A 22387-nucleotide genomic window follows, 5' to 3' on the forward strand; every position below is an offset into this window, starting at 1 on the left:
AGGGGAGCTTTTGGCTGTCTGGTTGAAATGCAGCCATTGGAAGTAATGGGGTGGACAATCTCAGTCCATTAGTTTTAATGGGATTGAGAGTGCTTGTGCTTGGGAGCCTTGTACTGACATCAAGAGAGGCAAGGGAGCTATTTTCACATATCATTCACATTATGGCCAGTGCAGGTGGGGGGGAGGCTGCCAGCAATGGTGAGCAAAGTGCCCTCCATAAGTTATATAGTTTTGGTATCAGACCAGCCACAGGTAAAGGGGCAGAACAGCATCAGCTCCAAGTTGTGGTTTAACTCAAGCAAGACACACAATGTGGCAAGGAAGAGCAGTTTTTTAAAGACCCTTGTCAAACCAAATGTCTATTCGCTTTCCAACATCGTGACACTTTTGAGCACACACACCCCCATTGCCATTGTAGCTTGCGCAACACAACTTGTCAGTCTCAGCAGCACCACTGTATCATCTGGAGGAGCCCACAATTAAGATGTTTTGAATATTAAAAAAAATGGGGGGCATTAAGGGTCTCTACTGTACTACCTAGGGATGCGGGTGGTGCTGTGGGTTAAACCACAGAGCCTAGGACTTGCCGATCAGAAGGTCGGCGGTTTGAATCCCCACAACAGGGTGAGCTCCCATTGCTCGGTCCCTGCTCCTGCCCACCTAGCAGTTTGAAAGCACGTCAAAGTGCAAGTAGATAAATAGGTACCGCTCTGGCGGGAAGGTAAACGGCATTTCCGTGCACTGCTCTGGTTCGCCAGAAGCGGCTTAGTCATGCTGGCCACATGACCCGGAAGCTGTACACCGGCTCCCTTGGCCAATAAAGCGAGATGAGCGCCGCAACCCCAGAGTCGGACACAACTGGACCTATTGGTCAGGGGTCCCTTTACCTTTACTGCACCACCTAGCGAGAGAGTGCGGAAGAACAAGTCTCTCTTTCTATCTTTCCCCCCCTTTTTGTAGGGAAAATAAAGCAAAGGGGGCCCGTTCTCTTCTCCCCACATCATAGTTCTAAGGCTAGGGATGTGAGATTTCATAGATGCACTTTCTTTCCCTTCTCCTCCATCTTCACAAGCATATCACAATTTAATGTAGAAGATTCATTCCCTTTCCTAGACAGGCGTGAATAGGGCAGTGTTTGAAGCGGGGAGTGTATGGTTGGGAGGGGTGAGAGGCATAGTTTCCAGTGACCCCTCAGGCCTGGCAGTACCATTGGAATAACCCCACAGAGACATCACCAAAAGGCAGGGATGAGTTCTATTAGCTCAGAGTGGAAACACTGCCCCTTCCATAAATGGCAGTGGACATAACGAACCATACATGCAAATGGTTTGTATTAAAGCCAGGAGAAACCTCCCATCATCACTGTTTTTAAAGACTGGAACAAGGTTTAAGAGACTGAAGGAGTTCACCCTTCTCTGCCTAGAATCTGAAGCTTGCATTTTTGTTTTCTCTTGCTTGTATCCAACTAAGTTCTACTCGGAGCAAACCCATTAAAATGGATGAATCTTAGTTGTGACCATTAACTTAAATGGACCCATGCATAACTTAAATGCTGCTCTGACTAAGACTAGCATTGGACAAACAACCCTGTGTCATTAATTTCTGCTTAGATTAGTTTTAGAAGCCAAAATAATTGGGGGAATTTAAGGGGTGGAGGATGCGGATAAAAACTTTGCAAGTTGTATTTTTTTTCCCTTCAAAAAGATTTCTTGGAAATCTCTCAAGCTTGAAGCCTTATGGGGTTTGATTCAATAATTTCTGTTTTTGCTTGCTTCGGTGCTTTCAGCCGTGAGAACACAAATGCAAACAGTCGTCCAGAATACTCTTGTGAGACACTGGGCCTGGCTCAAAAATGATAGCCCATCAGCAATCTCTAGAGAAAAGCCACAATTCCCTTGAGCCCAAGCTCACTTCATAGACCAGAAAATCACAGAGCGGCCTCTCCATTGACTTTCCAGATGTTGCTCACAATCCCAGACAGGCTATGCAAAGTGAAGACCACTTGATGTGTCTTAATGCAATTTGCATATTCTAATCCTCTCACTTTCTTCATTACTTGCATGCTCTCAGAGGGCAAATGGAGAGGCAGTGACACAGGTTGAGCAGTGAGGAAGGAGCAGGGGGGCCCTCAGCCCAGGAGTGAACCTTGGCAGATGCCCATCATTGCCAACCCTTGAATCCAGGACAAGGGTTGCAAATAAAATAATATCATTTATCCTTATGGCCAAGCTAGTACTATTTATCACCCATTTCTCTAATTGTTTTCCTGTCTGAACTTCTCTCTGTGTGTTGCAGTCTCAAGTACTATTGCCAAATAATGTAAATGACAGGCCACTCCTTTTTGTGGGAGGATCTCCTGCTGCCTCCGATTTGGGGACCTTGTGCAGTTCATATCTGCAATCAACACCCAGTGGTGTGGCATTTAAGCCTTCACTGTGCATTTGACATCCTCTTCCATTGCCACCCAGCAACTGGAATGGCCCTCCTGCCTGCAGATTCGAAAGCTTCAATACCTCCAATCAAAGCACTAGTTCTGCAGTGAGTGATTGCCATTAAAAAACAAAGAACACCTCCCTTCTCTCAGCTTTTCCCCGTAGAGGGACCTTGTTCATTCAGAACCAGGATAGGGCTTTGCTGTCCGGTCTAGCAGGCCAGAGTGAAATGTTACTTTCACATGAGTGAAAACAGCAGCAGGTAACCAAGTTATAATTTGTAGCTCCCATGCCAGGTTGCAGTTGTCACCAAGAGCGGATGGATCCAAAGAGCCAGGTGCCTTGGACAGTTGTGCAGTTCAGTAATCTCAGACTTCTGACTTAATGGTTTTTTTGGGGGGGAACCTCTCTTTAGATGGTAATTTTAAATCTTGGACTTGATGGTCTATGGGAAAGCCCTCTTTTGGGGGCTTCCTTTTGGAGGCAGTGGACTTATGGGAGAGCCCTCTCTAGAGAGTCAGGTGCATTACTAATTTTGGGAAAGGTGGTACCACTCTGTGGTAGAGTGTCTGCTTTGAATGCTGAAGGTTCAATCCCCAGCATTCCCAGGTAGGGCAGGGAGAGCCTCTGCGCCTGCCCAAAAGCCTAGAGTATGCACTGTCTATGGGCTGCCCAGTTCTAAGTTGTGCTTTCATTTTAATTACAAGAAAGCCACAATCAGAATTTTTTTCACAAGCCTTTCCATTTCCCCTTTCTTAACCACTTGAAGCATGGAAAGCGGGAGATGGCAAGAGAAGAATCTGACCGTTTTTTTAAATACAGCACAGTCCTCTTTCATTCTTTTCATCTCTCTTTTTTTTTGAAACTTGAAGTGTTTTGTGAAATTGCCAAGATTTTTATATTTTTTTAGAAGTGTGGAGGGGGGGAGAGGGAAATCTTAGGGCAAAAATAATGGAATCCGAGGCGGGGGAGGTGGAATTACAAAACCCTTAGATGAGTAAGAATTGCAGGCATGCTGTGAGGTAACCGCCAAATACAATTTAATTATAAGATACAGAGCGGTAATGGCATTTGTGAGGCTGGAGCATGATTTCTCAGTAATAGAAGGTCCATGGGGTTCCCTGCCTCAGAATGCCAGATCATCTCCAAATGATGAAACACAGTATATGTGAATACATTTTTTCTTTTTCTTTTTTTTCTTTTTTGCTGCTTAAATGAGAGCTTTAGTTCAGAGGGACCACAGGTGTGGTGAGGAGAAACCAGAGCAATGGTCAAGGCCCTGCAGACTGGTGGATCATGACTGACCAAGGTGTAGCTGTCATTCTCTCTCAAGTCCAAACATATTTATCTGCAGCATATTTGCTCCAGATATCTTTCATCTTTGCTGGTTGCCCCTTTGTTTCCAATTCTCATTCAAAGCACAGTTCTTGGCCATTAAGTGTCTAAACAAGGAGTAGGTAAACTGCAGCCAGAGGGCATCCTTGGTCTAATTTCTTGCAGCTCCTTCAGCAATTGCTCTGCTGGCTAGTATGGCTCCATAGCCTCTGACATAGGCCACTTCTTTCCCTTCATGTATGGCAGTATCGTACCACTTTCACAGTACCAATGAATCCTGGGACCTGTAGTCTGTTAATGATGCTGGGAGTTGTTAGGAGACTCCTATTTCTCTCACAGAACCACAGTTCCCAGAGTTCCCTGGGCTGAGGGATTGGTTGTTAAACCACTCTGGGAATTGTAGCTCTACAAGAGGAATGGGTATCTCATAAAAACTCTCAGCACCCCTAACAAACGATCGCTTCCAGGATTCTGTGGGAAGCCATTGCTGCTTAAAGTGGTATGCTTCAGCAGAATGGTGCTTTAGATGTATAATGCAGATGTTGCCGTTATTTCTTACTTTCCCATGTGCTCTCCCAGGAGGATAACACCAGTTTTCTAACCACAGCTGACATTATTTAGCTGAGTCCTGGAGACTTCCATGCCAGATCCTGGGCAGAATCAAAGGGAAGAAATAGCTTGGGAGACGTGTGTTGTTAGAGCCTCTGTCAAGTTGGCTCCCCAAGCAACTGGAGTTCAGGACTGAGCTGCAAAGCAGATCAGGAGGCAAAAGAGAGACAGCTCAGAGGCATCAGGGACTGCAGATGTGGGGGTGGTAGTGAATGCAAGCTAAGAGAGAGAGAGACTTGTAGCAGATGGACAGAGCAAGGAGCTAGCATGTGTCCCCTCTGCTGAGGCTGCTCTGTCCTTGTTATTTCTGCCTTGGTAGAGTTGAAGAGGTTTGCAGGGAAGACACAGTCCATATTGGCTGGGAAAGTGTTGCCAATGAAGTGTGAACGAAGCAGATGTGACTCGCTGCTGCAGAAAGGAGGAAGGAGGCCTCTGGTCGCCTTACCTCCCTCGGATGAGAGTGAAGGTGTCCTCTTACGGTGGAAGCAAACTCAGCAGGCTGGGACAAACAGCACTCATTGAGAAAGAGGATATCACATGGTTTCTGAAGCTATCCTCATATTGAGAGCTGCTTCCCACTTTCTAGCTTTCATTCATGGAGATGTTTCAGTGAATCTTTTCTTCTGAAGAGCCTGGTCCAGATTTTAAAGCATGCCTTTTGAGCCAGACACTAGGATGCCTGGTAACTGACTTGCAAGTGAGTGTGGAGACTTAGTGGGGAGGGTGCCAGCATCACTGCCCCCCAGTAGGTGACAGAAATGGAGCCTACCACGCCCACCAAGAAAGGAGAGAAGGGTATCAGCATACTTTGAGGAAAACCTTAGGAGGCTGCCTCCTCCCTACCAGCACCACCCCAAGTATCAGTTGGAAAACTGGGGTGGGGGAAGGAATGGCCTGTTCAAATAAGGGCTGAAACAGGAGGACTCCTATTAGAACAAGGGAGGGATCAGCCCATGTTCTGTCTAGTTCAGCATCCTGTTCTCACAGTGGCCAACCAGATGCCTGTGGGAAACCCACAAACAGGATCCAAACACTCATCCCTCCTGAAGTTTCCAGAAACTGGTATTCAGACGAAGGGAAGGGAAATGCTTGTGCTAAATCTCTGCTACCTTGTGGGATATCTTCAGGAGAAGAAATGGCTAGGGAGTAAACCCTACACAAATCCAGAAGAGTGTCTGTAAGATGGTTGGGTGGTACCCTGCATGCCTTCTTCTGGCACCCCCTGCAGCCAAGCTGGTGCCAAATGTATTGCTCTGCTTTCCTTTGGACCACATCAGCGAGGCTGAGAGTGGGGTCTTGTCATCTGGGCAGCCCAGGATCTACAGGACTGCCTTCTATAAAGTGGGACAACTTGTGACCCTTCTGGCTTGTTAACTTACTTTCATTAGAGCAAACCGTATTTTGTTCTAAGCAAGGAACTATGGTTTGTTCTAAAATGAAACCTTTCCCTTTCCCTTTTCAGTGCAAGTAAAAACTTAAACATGGAGAGAGAATGTATTGAGATTAATTTACTTTTACTTTTTTCACAGAGAGATTTCACAACAAAATTAGATAACATTTTTCTCTTACAATGTACCTGCTTTTCAAGTAGGGCATTATGAAATCAACAGTTTGATAACTAATTTGGTCAAAGTGTGTTTTGTTTCCATTCATCCAGCCCAAGAAGAAGCCCAACACCTACCTACCTTCCTTCCTTCCTTCCTTCCTTCCTTCCTTCCTTTCTCCTGCACATATGGCACATTCCCTACTTTTTTAGGACGTCGAACAAGATGAGCTGGCAACCATCTCTGTTCCATCTGTTTAGCACCAATGATGGATCCGTTAAAGCCCCATTGTGGTCCCACAGGGACACACTCAACTAATCCTCCTCTTTTAAGATTTTATTTGTGCAATAAATGGATGACAAGGTTTGCGAGTACATAACAAAATGAATAGGTTTATAAATGCAACCTTTCAGCAGTGCAGTATGGAGTAAAATGCTGCAGAGCTAAAGTGTTTAAGTGCATTTCTTCCCTACCTCATTCATATTTCAAGCAGTAATATGCTCATTTGTTTATCAGGCTGGTCTTTTTATTGTATTATATTATATTAAATTTTTTGTTTTTTGTTTTTCAAGCATATTTTTAAAGAATTAACCTGGCAAAGATTTTAATAATAATAACTCATCTTTATATGACACCCTGTTATCTCAAAGGGCCTCATACAGCTTTGCCTGCTTAGCAAAGTAAAACACAAAATGATAATAGGCGAAAGATTAGGTTCACCCAAGGTACAAAACAACAGCAGCTGTTTAACAGCCATATAGTAACAGGGTGGGAGTCAGACAAATCACACAGCTGGGCAGGAGGGGAATGAAAGAGGCTGGATGAGCACTTACAAATTCAAAACTTGAACCTGGGAAGCGTCTTTGGAATCCAGTGTCAGGAGCTGGCTGGATGGGGAGGAGTGGTGGAACCCAGGTGCCCCACAGGGAGGACAGTGAAGATGAGAACTTTGACCCAAGGTCCTGGTGGTGGGACTCTGGTGGGGAGGCTGGGGAAGGGGCGAGCTGGGAGGTCCTGGAAGCAGCAGGTTGGAGAGTGGGTGGAGGGGGGGCAGAAGAAGGATGGAGTGGGAGGCTGAGCATCTCAGTGTGAGTGCAAATGCGGACAGGGAGGAATGGTAGGATATGCCTGCCATCCCGCAGTAAGACAGTTTCCGTTGTACTGGCTCTCCTCCTCTCATACCCTTCTCCAGGAAAGGCTTGCATGTTGCTGAGCAAAGGGCCAGACAGGCCCAGAGGAGGAGCTCTCTCACACACACACCCATCGCAGTCTGTTGGGAAGGGCTCTGGAGTGAGAAGTTAGAGGGGAAAGGCAGGGCTAGAGGCCAGTTTCCAGCAATGTCTCAAGCTAAAGGAGCTGAGCCTGGGAGACCTAGCTGTGTGACCTTCTGTGAATAAAAGTCAATTGCACTCCAAGCCTCCAGCCTTTTCCTGACTTGCGAAGACCCGGCATTTCCTTATCAGCCTTGTGACATCCAGGCACCATCTTTCCATGACACACAGTCCAGCACTGAGATCTTATCCTGTCCCATAAACCTGGGTTGGGGATCCAGGGTCACATTCCCATCAGGAACGGCCTGTTCAAAGAAGGGCTGAAACAGGAGGACTGTTAAAAAGGAACATTTTTGCCTAAAGGTGTATAATGAAGACGCCAAGTGAACTTCCCTGGGGAGAGCATTCCGCAGATGGGGAGCCACTGCAGAGAAGGCCCTGTTCTTGTGTTGCCACCCTCCACACCTCTCGAGGAGGAGGGACGCGAAGAAGGGCCTCAGTGTCATTAGGCCTGACACTCAGCCAAGTGAAGGTTGTGTTTTTGCTAACTCCAACTTTGAATGGTGCAATCTACTGCTGGCTCACTCTTTGACTTTGTTGGACTATTATTCGCATCATCCCTTACTGTTGGTTGTGCTGGTTGGGGCTGGTGGGAATTGTAGTCCTGTATATCTAGTTGGCAAAGGCTGTCTTAGAAAATAAAGATCTCTTTGGTTTTAAGTAACTTAATTATGGTAGAGCATGTGGAACCCTGCATTTATTACCACAGTTTCTGAATATTCATCACTGTGGAAGGAAACCATGAATTGATGTAAATGTGTGATTTATTTCAATACAATGAGCATTTTGTGTTTTTGCTTTTTTAAATTTAATTTGAGGGACCAGCTGTTCTAACTTTTTGTATAAGAATTTAATTAGTATATAATAGCACAGTTAATTAAATACAAATCAATTGTTTAAAACAACTAATTGATATTTAATATGTATGGGAAAAATAACTTAGTTGTAATATAATTAACTCAATATTAAATAAGTGTTGGAATTGCAATTATGTCTTTACAGCGATTATAAAGTTTATTGTTCTTTAATAAACTTGCAATTAGGCAGGAATGAGCTCAGAAAATTATTAAACAGGTATTATTGGGCTATTAAACATTTATTACCATTCCTGATGGGATTCAGCTGCACAAAAGCACAAATTATGATGACGTTAATAAACCTTTACTACCCCTTTGCAATAGCATTTTTGTGTGCTGCTTCATCTGAAAACTCAAGCTCTCCATGACTTTTGTATAACATAATTGCCTTCAAAGTGAGCTGTAAAATTGCTAAGGAAAGGAGGGAGGGGTTGACGAAGGAAGGGAAGAAGAGTAACTCAGCAGAACCTGAGCCCCTTCTCCAGCTTTGTCATCTTCCGCCCCATAATTCAGTAGTAGAGCACTTAAGATCCCCAGCACCCGAAGTTAGAAAGAGCAGGTGCCAGTTGTTGAGATAAGACCTCTGCCCTTCACACGAGACATTTCCTGCCAGTCAGAGTAGCCATTACTGGGCTAAATGAACTAACAGTGTGACTTTATATAAGGTAGTGCCTTATGTTGCTGAGTGGAGTGTGTACCACCCCAGAAAGATGCTAAGGGGACATGAAATGGATAAATTTGCCCTTCTCTACTGCCTGCAGAGCTGTTCATCCCTCTGACAACCTGTGTAGGCTCCTTCTCCTTCTCCTTCTCCTCCTCCTCCTCCTCCTCCTCCTCCTCCTTCTATTAGCTTTGGGATGGAGGGATAATTGCTGGAAAGTAAGAACACTAGATCCTAAGAGCACTGGCGGAGGAAGAGGAGTGCGGGGGGGAGCACACCACCCCCGGCAGTGCGATCCCGGTGGGGTGCTATTGCAGCTGCCCCCTCCCCCGCACTGGGCGCCATGCCCCCAGGACACACGTCACACCCCTGTGGTCGGCGCACCATGCTCCCGGGATGCACGCCAGCCCAGTCCCCACCTGCTCTCTGCCCCCCGGTCCCAGAGCATGAAGTTCCGCCACTGCCTAAGAGCAGCCCTGGTGGCCTATCTAGTCCTGTATTCTGTTCCCATGTAGTGCCCATCCTAGTGCCTCTGGGAAGCCTACAAGCGGTGCCATAATCATGCATATTTCATTAGGGTGCGCACCCACTGATTTTACTCATAGTCATATTGCATACATACCCATGCATTATATTTGTTCATCAAACAAACTAAGGAAACTAAAACTAAACTTTACAACTCCCCCCCCATTGTATACCATATTTTTCGCTCCATAAGACACACTTTTTTCTCCTAAAAAGTAAGGGGAAATGTCTGTGCGTCTTATGGAGCGAATGTGTGGTCCCTGGCAGTGGCGGAGCTGCGGACTTTGGTTCCCGGAGCGGTGGGGGCATGGCATCCCAATGACGGCGCCTGCATGGGTGTCTCCCGCCTGTGCGGGGGGGGGAGAGAGGTGAGGTGGGGGAAGAGGGCTTTAGAACACTCTTTAGAGTTCCCTCCATCCGAGGGGCTCTGAGACTTGCATGAGAGCAGCCAGGAGCCAGCGCAGAGGGGGATCTTTCTCCCTCGTGCACTCTATCAGATTGGGACGGGTAGCTCCCGCCAAGCAATATATTTGCCTCTTACCCCGAGGCTTAGCTGCCAGATGCCCATGTGTGTCTGAAGGCTCTGAGGGAGACATTCCCCAGTAGTAGAGGAAACGGGTCTCTTTATCCCTTGGATGAGCAAGCAAGGCTGGCAGGCAACACTTCTGGGTTTTCTTTGCAAGGTGAGGCGCCAACCTTCACTTTCACTCTGTTTTTGCTTTGTATTTTTATGTTGTGATCTTCAGATGGAGGGCAGTATACAAATTAACAACAACAACGCCTGATCTAGACAAGCTCTCTCTCTCTCTCTCTCCCTCTCTCCACCCCTCTCTCCCGACTGCCTCCCTCCCGGGGAGCGGATATAGTTGCAGCAGGAGTTTCCTGCGCTTAATGCGAGGCCAATGAGAGAGAGAGAGAGAGAGAGAGAGAGAGAGAGAGAGAGAGAGAGAGAGAGAGAGAGGCTACTTCCAGAGCCGAGTAATGTCTGAGCTAACATTGCCCAGGGAGATAAATGTTGTGGCTGGAGAATGAGACTCATTGAAAAGAGCAGCGGCGGCTGTTGGTGCAGCCGCCGGGAAAGCCAATGCGTTCAGTTTCGCTGCCACCACTGCTGCCGCCTTTGGAGGCAGGCTGACTGAGCTGCAGGCACTGTCCCGTTGCCAAGGCTCCAGCAGGAGAAGGTGCATCTAATGGTCAGGTGCATCTTATGGGGCGAAAAATACAGCTTCATTGGCTTCAGTGGCTTCAGTGGTTTGGCTGCCAATCTCTGGGAGATTTCTAAATGCCCAGCGCCACCACTCCTCCTAAGTTGTGTATGTTGTAGTGGGGAGAGTTGAGCCCTTACAGCTGTAAGCTTTTTTTGGTCAAAGGTGAAGAGTAACCACTGTGGGGGGACGCGGGTGGTGCTGTGGGTTAAACCACAGAGCCTAGGACTTGCCAATCAGAAGGTCAGCGGTTCGAATCCCTGTGACAGGGTGAGCTCCCGTTGCTTGGTCCCTGCTCCTGCCAACCTAGCAGTTCGAAAGCACATCAAAGTACAAGTAGATAAATAGGTACTGCTCCAGCGGGAAGGTAGACGGTGTTTCTGTGTGCTGCTCTGCTTTGCCAGAAGTGGCTTAGGCATGCTGGCCACATGACCCAGAAGCTGTACGCTGGCTCCCTCAGCCAATAAAGCGAGATGAGCACTGCAACCCCAGAGTCAGCCATGACTGGACCTAATGGTCAGGGATCCCTTTACCTAACCACTGTGGGTAACTGTGACTCTACCTTGGGAGACTTGTGGCAGCTGAGGGAGCTGGGATGCTGCTCCAGACAACATTAGTGTGTGCCAGGCACACCTGGGGGATGATTCCAAGTTTGAAACTCATGCACATGTCTGGCTATTTAAAAAAAGACCCATCTGATTCTCCATGGTCCCCTATAGCTAAAGCATTGTTAAGTGCTGTGTGCTTTGCTCTCCGAGCTGTAGATTTTCCCTTGCATATGAAAGGGCTTGGGGGTGGAACCCGGCTCAGAGATTCAGGCCTTCAGCGCAGCAGCACCGAGACACCTTGAAGGAGCAGTTAAGCATTTAAATATGCCTTTAGCTATAAAAGCTTTAGCAAACTCTTAATGTATTTGCAGCATGAATTATCATAATGCTGTGCGTGCTTGCATTGTTCCGTCTCATCATGAAGGTAGCAACGTATTTTTTACAAGTGTAAAAGAAGGCCCCCTTGAGAGCAAACTTGAAATAAGACCTCAAATCCAGAATTATGCTTTGATCCATTGAAACTTGAATGTTACAATGTGGACTTTTGCCTTTATGGCTGGAGCCTCCAGAGGGATCAGGTGCAATGCAGTAGCAGATCTAAAGGACGGGAAGCCAATACCTCAGCCGTTTGCCACATTTTTAAAATTAAAAACACCCCAAAAGTCGTTGAGCTTTTTATAGGAAGAGCCCAAAATTGTTGAGCCAACCTGTGTAGGGAATCTGGCAAAGAGGCCCAAACACTACATCAGGCATAGGCAAACTAGGCCCTCCAGATATTTTGGGACTATAGCTCCCATCATCCCTGACCACTGGTCCTGTTAGCTAGGGATGATGGGAGTTGTAGTCCCAAAACATCTGGAGGGCTGACTTTGCTTATGCCTGTACTACATATTCTCCCCCTCACATGTGATGCTTTCTCCCATGAATCTCACCTGAAGCTGCTTATTCTGACCACAATGCCCACTCCTAGTGTTCTCTAGTTCCTGTCTGTCCCTCTGACCTGATATTACTGGATACAGGCCCTCCTAGCTACAAGTCTACATTCAGCTCTGCCCCACCCTAGGCGCAGGCAACCCATGCTGCATCGCTGCTTTGGGTCCAAGTTGTTTAGAGCTTTGTAAATTAACAGAGGTGCCTAGGGCTGGTCAAGTTATTGCTGTATTTGAGGCAGAAAATGCTACAAGCCCTTCTTGTTTTCACAGGCAGCAAAAATGCAACAGTTAAATGACCAGCTATTTGCTGCCCTTTCATGGCACCAAAAATGACCATCAGAGCTGGGCCAAATTCTTTTGCTGCCTGAGGCAAAGGGCAAGATGCCGACTTCCCACATTCCATGTGCAGAGGATTACTAGACTGTCTGTTGCATCTTACTTCATCAATGGCAAATGGGCTAGCGGCCCCTAGATTCTAATGAGGGTCTCCAGACCTCCAGTGCAGTTGGGTTGGCCATGCCTTTTAGGCACTAGCTGAGTTGCTCATGAGGTGATGCCTTGTAACCTGAGAGCCTATTTACAATTTTTTCTGCATACAGTGGTACCTCGGGTTAAGAACTTAATTCATTCTGGAGGTCTGTTCTTAACCTGAAATAGTTCTTAACCTGAGGTACCACTTTAGCTAATGGGGCCTCCCGCTGCCACTGCTGTACACTGTGTAGATATTATGTATGATCTGATGTCAATCAATAAAATATATCCCACTGCATCTGAGGGTAACAGACTAGTTTAGGGGTGTAAGGTAGGCTGCATGGAATACTGCTTTGTTTTCTCCCTGCCACCTGAAGCAGCTGCCCCATTCTGCTTAACAGTAGGGTTGGCCCTCCAATAAGTAGAATCTGTTTCTATGGCTTAGACCTTTGGGCTATCCTTGCAGAGGTTTTCACTTTACATATGCCTTTATTGATGGGCCCTCGTTCTAGATTCATCCACTAGCCGCATCAATCAACAGCAATAAACAGGACCCCACCCATGCAAAAGAGATGGGTAATTATGTAATTACATTTCACAATTAGCAGGAAAGGTGGAAAGGGGGAAGGGAAGCTGATTTGTTTGGCTCTGTTGTTGAAGCCACTATTTATTGTGGCTGATAAGTTTAGTTAATTTGGTGCTTTTAATTACATTTTGATACCTTGGCAGTTCATTAGAGGCTTGATAAGGATCAATGATACCTTTGGTTTCATATCAGCAAAGGCATGAATAACAGCTTGTTTACTTCTCCAGTTTTATACAGATAAGACAAGTGATCCTGAAATGAGGAAGCTACTGCAGCCTTATTGATGGGCCTCTGCCTGCTTGGACTTGTTTAAAAGGGAGAAAAAAATGATTAATTCTGAACCTGGGGGCAGCCGTGTACAAATGGCAGTCCCAAAGGTCCATTTTATGGCGGTTTCCTTATGCTGAACACAACAGGACTGAAAATGGCTTTTGGCCTATGTAAATATGTTTCATGAACTTTTCATGAAACAAATTTACAATAGGAGCCTGCTATCTAAATGGTGAGGCTATTCAGGATACGGGAACTAGGATTGTTAGATGCCATAAACCAGGGATTGGGAACCTGTAGTCTCCCAGATGCTGGTCAGCTCCATCTCCCATCAACCCCAGCCAGCAGTGCCAATGCTAGTCAGGCACAACTGGAGTCAGAGCCAAACAACATCTGCAGGGCCACACATCCCGCATTCCTGTTTTAGCCTCAGTGGCTCCCACTATGACCTGTGCTCATCTCTCCAAGAAAATCGTATCACTGAAAGTGACCACCTTTCACAGTGAATCACTTTTTATGTTGCAAATTTTGGAGGCAGCATTGACAAATAATACTGCCTTCATGTTGGCTTGGCTGTGGCAGCATCCTCACCATTTAAAAAAATAGTGTTTTGTGAAACACAGACCTGTTTCAAACACTGTTTATAATTGGCTTGATCAGCAGTTTTCTCACTGATTTGGAATGGTGATATGACAGCAAGTATTAGGGGAGGTCAACCACATGATAGAAGATCCTTCAACCAGATTTTCTTTTTCATTTTAGCTGAGGCTGGTCACCAGTCTTATGCCTTTGGGAACCATTTGAGATACCAGAGTTACCTGTGTTAGATTTTGGAAAATGACATTCATCATATTTCAGTTGCTGCAATTTCCCCCCTCTGCTCCTCCATTCTGCAGTGATGGCAAACGTATGGCCTCCTAGAAGTCATTGGCCTCCAACTCTCATCATCCCTGACTATTGGTTATTCAGACTGGGACTGATAGGAGTATGAATCCAACAACACCTGTAAGGCCAGAAGTTCCCATTCATCTCACATGGGCTAGAAAGAAAAGTTTCTTCCATGAGCACATGTCTTTCTCATGCCCTTAACTACAGCTCGTTCTCTCTCCATCTGAAATTTGTAGTGGAGAGGTTGCTTTGGGCCCTGTTATTGGCATCGATTCCTGCTTGCCCTGAGACCCAAGTAATTCTCTGTTTGCAAATGAAGTAGTAGATATAAAAAAGGACCACAGGCACACTAAACAAACATCAAAAGAACTTTGATCAGCAAGGCCGCACAAAATGAGAGAGACCCAGTCGTATATGTCTGGGCCACAGGCAAGGCAGAGCGTGCTGCCTTAATTCTTTCTGCTGTGCCATGAGGTGGTTTTGTTTGAAGAATCTGCAAGGTGTTTTTACGCACTGCAAGATATATATACACATACAGATGCATGGTGAAGGTGGAAAACACACACAGACGGCCGTCTCCCTTTTTTTGGAAAAACCCATGCTTAGATCCATTTCTCTGCCTTTTTGCTGATAGCTAGGCAGCTCCTGTAAGAAAGCAAGAGATCAAAGACATGTACTTCCTCAGGCCTTGGCGTTCAGCCACTTTACAGGCCAGCTGTTTTGCTTTGAAAGGGCATGGAGCCTGAAGACAGATTTATCTCTCCTTCAAGGTCCCATGTTCTATTTTATCACACGGTCTGCTAAGTGAACGGGATTAGAGAGCTCTCATTACTTGCATGTGTTGAAGAGCAGAGATTTATTGAGCATCCTCCTGAACATAAACAGAGCGTCTGAAGCAAACACTCAGGGAAGGAGTTTCCACTGGGGAGTGGAAATTAGCTGGGCACTGGGGGGGGGGCTGGATTTGTTCGTTAAAAATCCATGCACAATTCAGGTGGGAGGAATGGAAGAGTTGGTGCTGGGATTTAGTACAGTCACCCAGTTTCTGTGACTGGTGTCTGCATCACGGCCCAGATATATCTTTGAATATACCAGGGATAGGGAAGCAGCAACACGGTAGGCATAGCATGATAGCACGGAAATGAATTGGTGCCTGAATTATAGTGATTTTGGTCACATCTGATTGAAAAGTGCCCATGGAATTTTTGTTTATATATTTACATACTATCTGCATGCATGTGCTTATAGATAGACAAGACAGATATGGATATTGAATATATATCCCATGCTTTCAATATAGGTGGCAGCTAATGAAACAGAAACTATTGTCTGTTTGCTTCTTTTATTGGGAAGCACTTCTAAACCACTTAATGGTTTGTTTGTTTGTTTGTTTGTTTGTTTGTTTTAATAAAAAAACTGCAAGAGATATAGAAAACAAACAATAAAGCAGTATAATAAAATCAGTAAGCCAGAATAAATAAATAAGTAAATAAGCACATAAAAACAGGAACAGGTAAAAGCAAGACATCAGAAAGAATAGGGTCTGATCTTATAGGAAAATTCTTGGTGAAACAATATGCCTTTGGATCCAGTAGATCTGTTACTGGTGCTGTTCCTGCACCACTGCTGTTAACTCCCTGCTTCAGGGCCTTATGACCACAGCTGCTGGCACTTTAGTGAGTGCCTTGCTATTCTTTCAGCAAGTGCAGCTGTGCAGGGGCCTCCACGGCAGAAAAGCACATCTCCTTCCCCTCTTGGTAGAGGGAAACCTTGGCATTTAGTAAGGCTACTCTATAACCTAAGTGTAAGAAATAAAAACTGTATTTGAATAGCTTCCTTCCAACCAGGGTCTCTTAAAATGCTCTCTACTCTGATCCAGACTTTTTTCTTTCTTTTGTTTTTTTGCAAGTGCCTCCCGTTTTTAGTCAACAGTTTGCTGATCGCCATCTACTTTGCTGTCTTTTGCAGAACTTGGTCTCCCAAAGAGAGGATGCTGTCTGGTCTTTGGGTTCATGTTCAAGGATAAGTACCGGCGAATGACTGAAGGTTAGTGCAATGTCTTTGCCTCTGTTATTTTCACTTCTTCTGCCCACTCTCCTCCCCATGCCCTCAACCCACTTCCATCTGTTTTGTTAACTTAGGTCACATACAAACAGTAGAGGCAAGTTCTTTACTCAATTCTGGGTGTGCTCATGCAAGTCTGTTCTGAGTAAACTGCAGTAAGGGGGCAGGGCCACCCCAAGACATTTTGGCACCAGAGGCGCACCACAAAATGGTGCCACTCCTCCCCACCATGAAGGAAGATCAGGAACAAGCAGGGAAGAAAGCCCAACATTGGGATCTGCTACCCCTGTGGATTCTGCTGCCTGAGGCTGTCGCCTCACCTTGCCTCATGGGTGGGCTGGTCCTGTGAGAGAGAGTACCCTCCCATAGACTTCCTGTCCCAACACTTCCTGCTTCCTTTGTAGATCCTGATCCAGCAGGGCTTTTCTTACGCTCTTATGAGCCACTGCACTTAGATCAGCAGTGGAAAGCCTTAGGTCTGGGGCCAAATGTCACCCTCCAGGCCTCTCTACATGATTCTTGGGACTCTTCCCAGGCCACAGCTCTCACCAACCCTGCTTCATACCCTCTGAGTGTTTTTGCCTGTCTGAAATGTGTCATTGAACTCTGGTAACGCCTCTGGCTTGCCTAGATGGAAGATATGTGAGTTTGTGTAGATGCTAGACTTCTAGTTTCTCCACCTACTTTTGCATTTGGCCCCACATGCAGGCCACATGAGGTTGCCCAGATGGAACTGTGGCCTTCTGCTGCTGCTGCTGCTCCACCTCGCCATTGCTGCTTCCTTGCTTGCCCACCTCTCCCTGGGGTCAAAGAGTTAGTGAGCAACTGTTGGCGGTGTTCCTATTATGTATATCTCAAGTCTTATATTTGGTTGGAAGATTAAGGCCTTTGGGTTATAGCTGCTGGCTAGAACTTGGAAGCTCGGATGGTAATTTCACTTGGTACCTGAGGGTTCTTCAGCTTTATTGCAGAAAATATCTGTCAAAAGCCTTTTCTAAATGCAGATGGAGGCTTCAGCTTGCAAAATCTGTGCTTAGCTGTAGCTCTGGAACAGAGAAGCAACATTACATCATGGCTTTAAAGCTGCCCAAGCAAGCATCCCTCTCAGGGATGTTGATGGTTCCATGGGGCCCACGTGAGCTCTTTCCTACAAAATGCAAACGTATATTACTGTTAATTCCCTCTACCAGCCAAGCATCTTATAAGCAACCATTGATTAACTGTTTCAATAGATGTGTGTAATTGTGAACAGAAATCATTAAACCATTAAAAACACTTGCAAGTAAACTCAGTTAGCATCGCAGCAGCCTATAGCTTTGACACTTGCTGTTTTGATGCAACAGATGGAGTCTCTAACACTGCCATATTTAATGTCATTGGTGTCAAAAGTGGAAACAGGCAGAGATGATCTTCAAATTGCTTATCCTTGACCACAGAAGTTGATAGTACGTCTTCCTTTCTGCTGACTATAATTACATTCCAAGTTGCTGGTTCCACAGAAGGGTCAGGAACAAACCGGAGGAAATGGTTGAATCTATGTGATCCCCTCCCTCTAGGTAGTTTATGAAAAGTCCCTTCATGCTAAGGGCATCCACCTTTCCTTCTCTTCAACAATGATATTATCTTTGATCTGCCAAATCCTGGCTCAAGCCACAACGCTCATTGGGTGACTTTGGGCAAGTCACTGCCTCACAGCCTAGCCCAGCCTTTCTCAACCTTGGGTCCCTAGAGCTTGTTGGACTACAACTCCCATCATTCCTAGCCAGCATGACCCACTGGTCAGGGATGATTGGAATTGTAGTTAAAGAACATCTAGGGACCCAAGGTTAAGAAAGGCTACCCAAACCTAAGAAAGAGGGTTGTTCTGAGGAAGAAAGTAGGGCAAGAGGGAGAAACAGGTGCATGGTGTTCTGCAAACCTTATAAAATTATGTAGTTAGAGTTTATAAAACAAGGCAGTTGTGGCAAGTGTAGGGAACCCATGGTCCTCCAGATGTTGTTAGACTACAGCTGTCATTGCCATTGGCTATGTTGGCAGGGACTAAGAGAAGTTGGAGCCCAACAACATCTGGGCTGGCAAGGTTTTCTGACCCTTGAGCCTGTAGCAAGGGAGAAGAATAGTAGCTTATCAGCAGTTCTACAACCCTTACCCAGTAAGAGCTTATGATACTATACTCAACCAACCACATTTCACAATGTAATCACAAGAGGAATAGGTATGAAACCTTGTAATTACATGGTTCAGAATACAAATTTGCCTAACTTAAAAGTTGTAATATTGGAATGCAACGCAAATATAACTGTATTTCCTTGTGTTCTTTAGCCGTTCATGAGGCTTTGCATATATGCAGAGAAAGAGAGAGAGTTTTGATTTAATTTGCATTTAGCAAATTCTGGAAGGAGAGTTCTTTTATTTTACTTTCTGCCTCATCATATAGTGAAAGGGCCAGGAAAATATAGGCTAGGGAGATGGCTAACAAGGAATGAACAAGAAAGCTTTCACAAAAGCCAGTGTCTGCCTGGGTTCGGTGCAGTGCTTGATCAGATAAGAATGGAGAACACAAGTTCTCTATACCTTCCTGTGGGAATGTTAAGGAAGGTGAGAGAGGATATATTGTTTTGATATTATCTCTCCTCACCCGCGCTAGTGAGTAAGCAGCAGAGCATGTTCCCTTTGCAACTTATTGGAAGCAACTTGATGATTCGTTAGAATCCGTTAATTAAGCAATCCAGTCTGATTTGTCCAGTCTGGCTTATTCCTGATAAGTTTCCCCTTTTATTTCCCTCTTTAAATAATAATAACTCAACACAGTCTTCTATAAAAGTAAGAATAAAGTTTTACTCACATTCAGTTCACAGCAGCAATCTGAAGGCAGGCTTTAGCTTGCGTTTACAGTGAAAAGAAGTCTGAGCTACTTCTCAGACTTTCTGCTTGTGGGCTCCGTCCTATGTGAAGCTTGAGCCATGCGCTGGCTAAGAACCAGGAGAGTGAGAGTGAAAGTCCAAGAGTAAAAGAGTCCAAGAGAGAGATGGTTATGGGGCCAGAGCTAGGGTCACGCCCATCTACCTTGTCACACGTAGGGGGAGGAAGCTCCAGAGCAGGTTTGACGGGAAGTCCTCCCTGTCTGGAGCCACATTGTCCTGTGTGTCCATTCTAGGCAACAGGAAAATATTGTACTTGACTGCTCTAGTAATAATACATCCCACACTTCCTGATACTCTGAAGCTTTCTAAGCTTTCTCTACGGTTACTCTGTGCGATTAAAAAATCTGCTTTGGTGGTGTTTGCACAGAATTACTGTTTGAATAGCAATTTACACTGAGGACTCAGATTTAGGATATAGTATAAAGAAACTTAGGGACGCGGGTGGCGCTGTGGATTAAACCACAGAGCCTAGGACTTGCCGATCAGAAGGTTGGCGGTTCGAATCCCCGCAACAGGGTGAGCTCCCGTTGCTCGGTCCCTGCTGCTGCCAACCTAGCAGTTTGAAAGCACATCAAAGTGCAAGTAGATAAATAGGTACCACTCTGGTGGGAAGGTAAATGGTGTTTCCATGTGCTGCTCTGGTTTGCCAGAAGCGGCTTAGTCATGCTGGCCACATGACCCTGAAGCTGTACGCCAGCTCCCTCGGCCAATAAAGCGAGATGAGCGCCGCAACCCCAGAGTCGGCCATGACTGGACCTAATGGTCAGGGGTCCCTTAACCTTTATAAATAAACTTGTGAATCAATTTAGAACTTATTGTGGAATAAAATAATTTTATTTGATTTTTGTGTCCAAGGTGTTTGTAATTAGCAAGCCATTTTTGAATTAAACCAAGGGCAGTTTGTACTTTGCTTATAGAAACAGCTGCACTAGTTGTGTGTGGGGGGATTGCATTTCCCAGCAATATGATGTCATTTGAGTGTTGGAAGGAATGACAACAAAGAGGTTCCCACAACAGAAATTATTACTTAAGGGAAGAGGTCCAGTTCTTTCATAATGAACAAGTAACAACTGTGTGTTTGCTGCATGAAAGGAATAACTTGGAAAGGCCCAATGGACAGCTGACAAAATACCTTGGATGATTGGGGCTAATCAGTTCCTTGAAACAGAGTTACTTGGGCTTGGAAGGGGGGGAATAAAATAGAAGAAGCAAGTTGGAGCAGACAATATGCTAATTAGATTACAGACAATGCTGGATTCAAGCTAGAAGGCTCTCCAGAGACATAGCATATATATATAATCACATTTGGGAACATAAATATAACAGTGATGTGCAATTTCACACATTCAACAGCAATGATCATATATGCTAATTCATCCCTGGTAACAATCTGAGGTATGTGTATTATTAGGCATGCAGAAAACTCATCCAATGATCAGTACACAAGGGGGGGGGAGAAGTTTCAGCAGTTACTGGCAGTTTTTTCAGTAGCCACATTCACACCACACATTTAAAACACTATGATACCACTTTAAACAGTCATGGGCTGGATCTACACTGATCTGAAAAATCCTGCAAAAAGGGGGGGGGAAGTTCCCACTGCAATTTCCCATTGGTGACAGATTACTGCTCTCCATCGCCCTCTGGTGTCGCAATTTCTATAACGCATTTTGGTTTCCTCCAAAGAAGTCTATAGTTTGTTTAACTTAGTTAGGAGGCCTCTATTCCCCTCCCAGAGCTTCAGTTCTCAATTCCCTGTGAAGAGGGATTGGCCACTAAACCACTCTGAATGTGTAGCATGGATGTGGTCTCTGTCTGGCCCACTTCAGACAAAGCAGCAGGATTTTGGAACAGCAAGCTCAAGGAGGAGAACATGCTGAGGCTAGTGCCTATTTAATTAAGAATTTATTTTCCTACAGCAAAACCTGGAAGTGAAGCCTTAATCATGGATACCTCCTGAGACCACATGCAGACTACACCAACCCTTCCAGACAGTTTGGGGTATTTCCCAGGATTTTAATTTTTTTTTAGTGCTGACCTACACATATCAAACATATCCCATGCCGCCTTCTATCATTATAGATTGCATTTCTTCAGAAGAATGGCAGCCATTTTGTTTGTGAGGCCATCGTGAGTCATGCCAAATGTGTTCTCCCTGAGGAGATTTTCCATTAGCACTGTGTATTTTTCCCAAATGTTATTCAGGCTTCACATAAAGCCTCTGTCAACATTCAAAACACCTGCTTGTAAAGGAATAGTGAAGGCTGAAGCCTTATCCTTGCCAGGGAATCGTTTGCCTGCGTCCCCAGGGCCGAAGAGAGAGAGCAAAAAGCACCAGGAAAGATTCTTCTTTGGAGAAAAAAGTTTTATTGAAATCTGTGCACAGAGGTGGCCAGTGGGATCGTTCCCAAAAGACTGGCCCATAGATACAAATAAACAAGCATCTTTATACCTGAGAGTCTGCCCATCTCTTCCCACCTCTTCAAATTCTCCAATCAGCTAGCAAGGTTAAGCTTATTTCCTTATATGGTATATGGCTATCTAAACGCCCCTCCTTCCCTTGTTCGTGTGTTCTTCTCTTGCATTACTGCATCAGAGAGCATGTGCAGAGAGTAGCTCCGGGTTTGCAGAGCTCAAGTAATTGCAGAGAGGAAGTAGCTCACAGCTTGCAATTGCGGTTTTTGCTAGCTGCTTAACCACAAAAGCAGAAGTTAGCTTAGGTGCAGATAGTATTGAGATTAACCCTTTCAATTCCCTCCTCTTCTTTTGGACAACCTATCTCCTAGGTTCGTCCTGGTCTCTTGGGTTTATAATCCTGGGGGAGAACAATAAGGGCCATGATATTTTATTTTTTTTGCATCACACCTTGTAAGCATTGCACCAAGCAGGGTATACAGAGGCAAAGAAGCAAAAGGATTAACAGCGGCCCTGCTAATAATACCACAATATGCCTGAGCCAACTGCCATGAGGCAGCCAAAAATATAACCAACCCCATAGATCACCTCCTGTAGTTTTCAGCGGGTTCCTGGCTATCATTGTTTCCATGTGATCAATGGTGGCTGAAATGCTGACATTATTATCTGGGACATATCTATTTTATTGCTGAAGGGCCCACTGATACTCGTGCTCTATCAGCTGCCTTGCTTCTTGGGAGGTTGTGTCCCACCTCTCTGAGGAGGAGCCTATTACCTTAACCAATTTTCC

At 45.4% G+C, this 22387-nt stretch overlaps 1 protein-coding gene across 2 annotated transcripts in view; it reads left to right on the forward strand.

Moving 5' to 3' along the window:
* Positions 1-22387, forward strand: part of KIRREL3 (kirre like nephrin family adhesion molecule 3) — a 738195-nt gene that overhangs the window by 389837 nt on the left and 325971 nt on the right. For both annotated transcript variants that reach the window (XM_053367286.1, XM_053367287.1), the window contains exon 2: positions 16163-16240. In XM_053367286.1, the coding sequence (XP_053223261.1) occupies positions 16163-16240 (78 nt within the window). The remainder of the gene's footprint in view (positions 1-16162; positions 16241-22387) is intronic.

Source organism: Podarcis raffonei, chromosome 15 (assembly GCF_027172205.1).
Source record: "Podarcis raffonei isolate rPodRaf1 chromosome 15, rPodRaf1.pri, whole genome shotgun sequence".
Classification (NCBI taxonomy): Eukaryota; Metazoa; Chordata; class Lepidosauria; order Squamata; family Lacertidae; genus Podarcis; species Podarcis raffonei.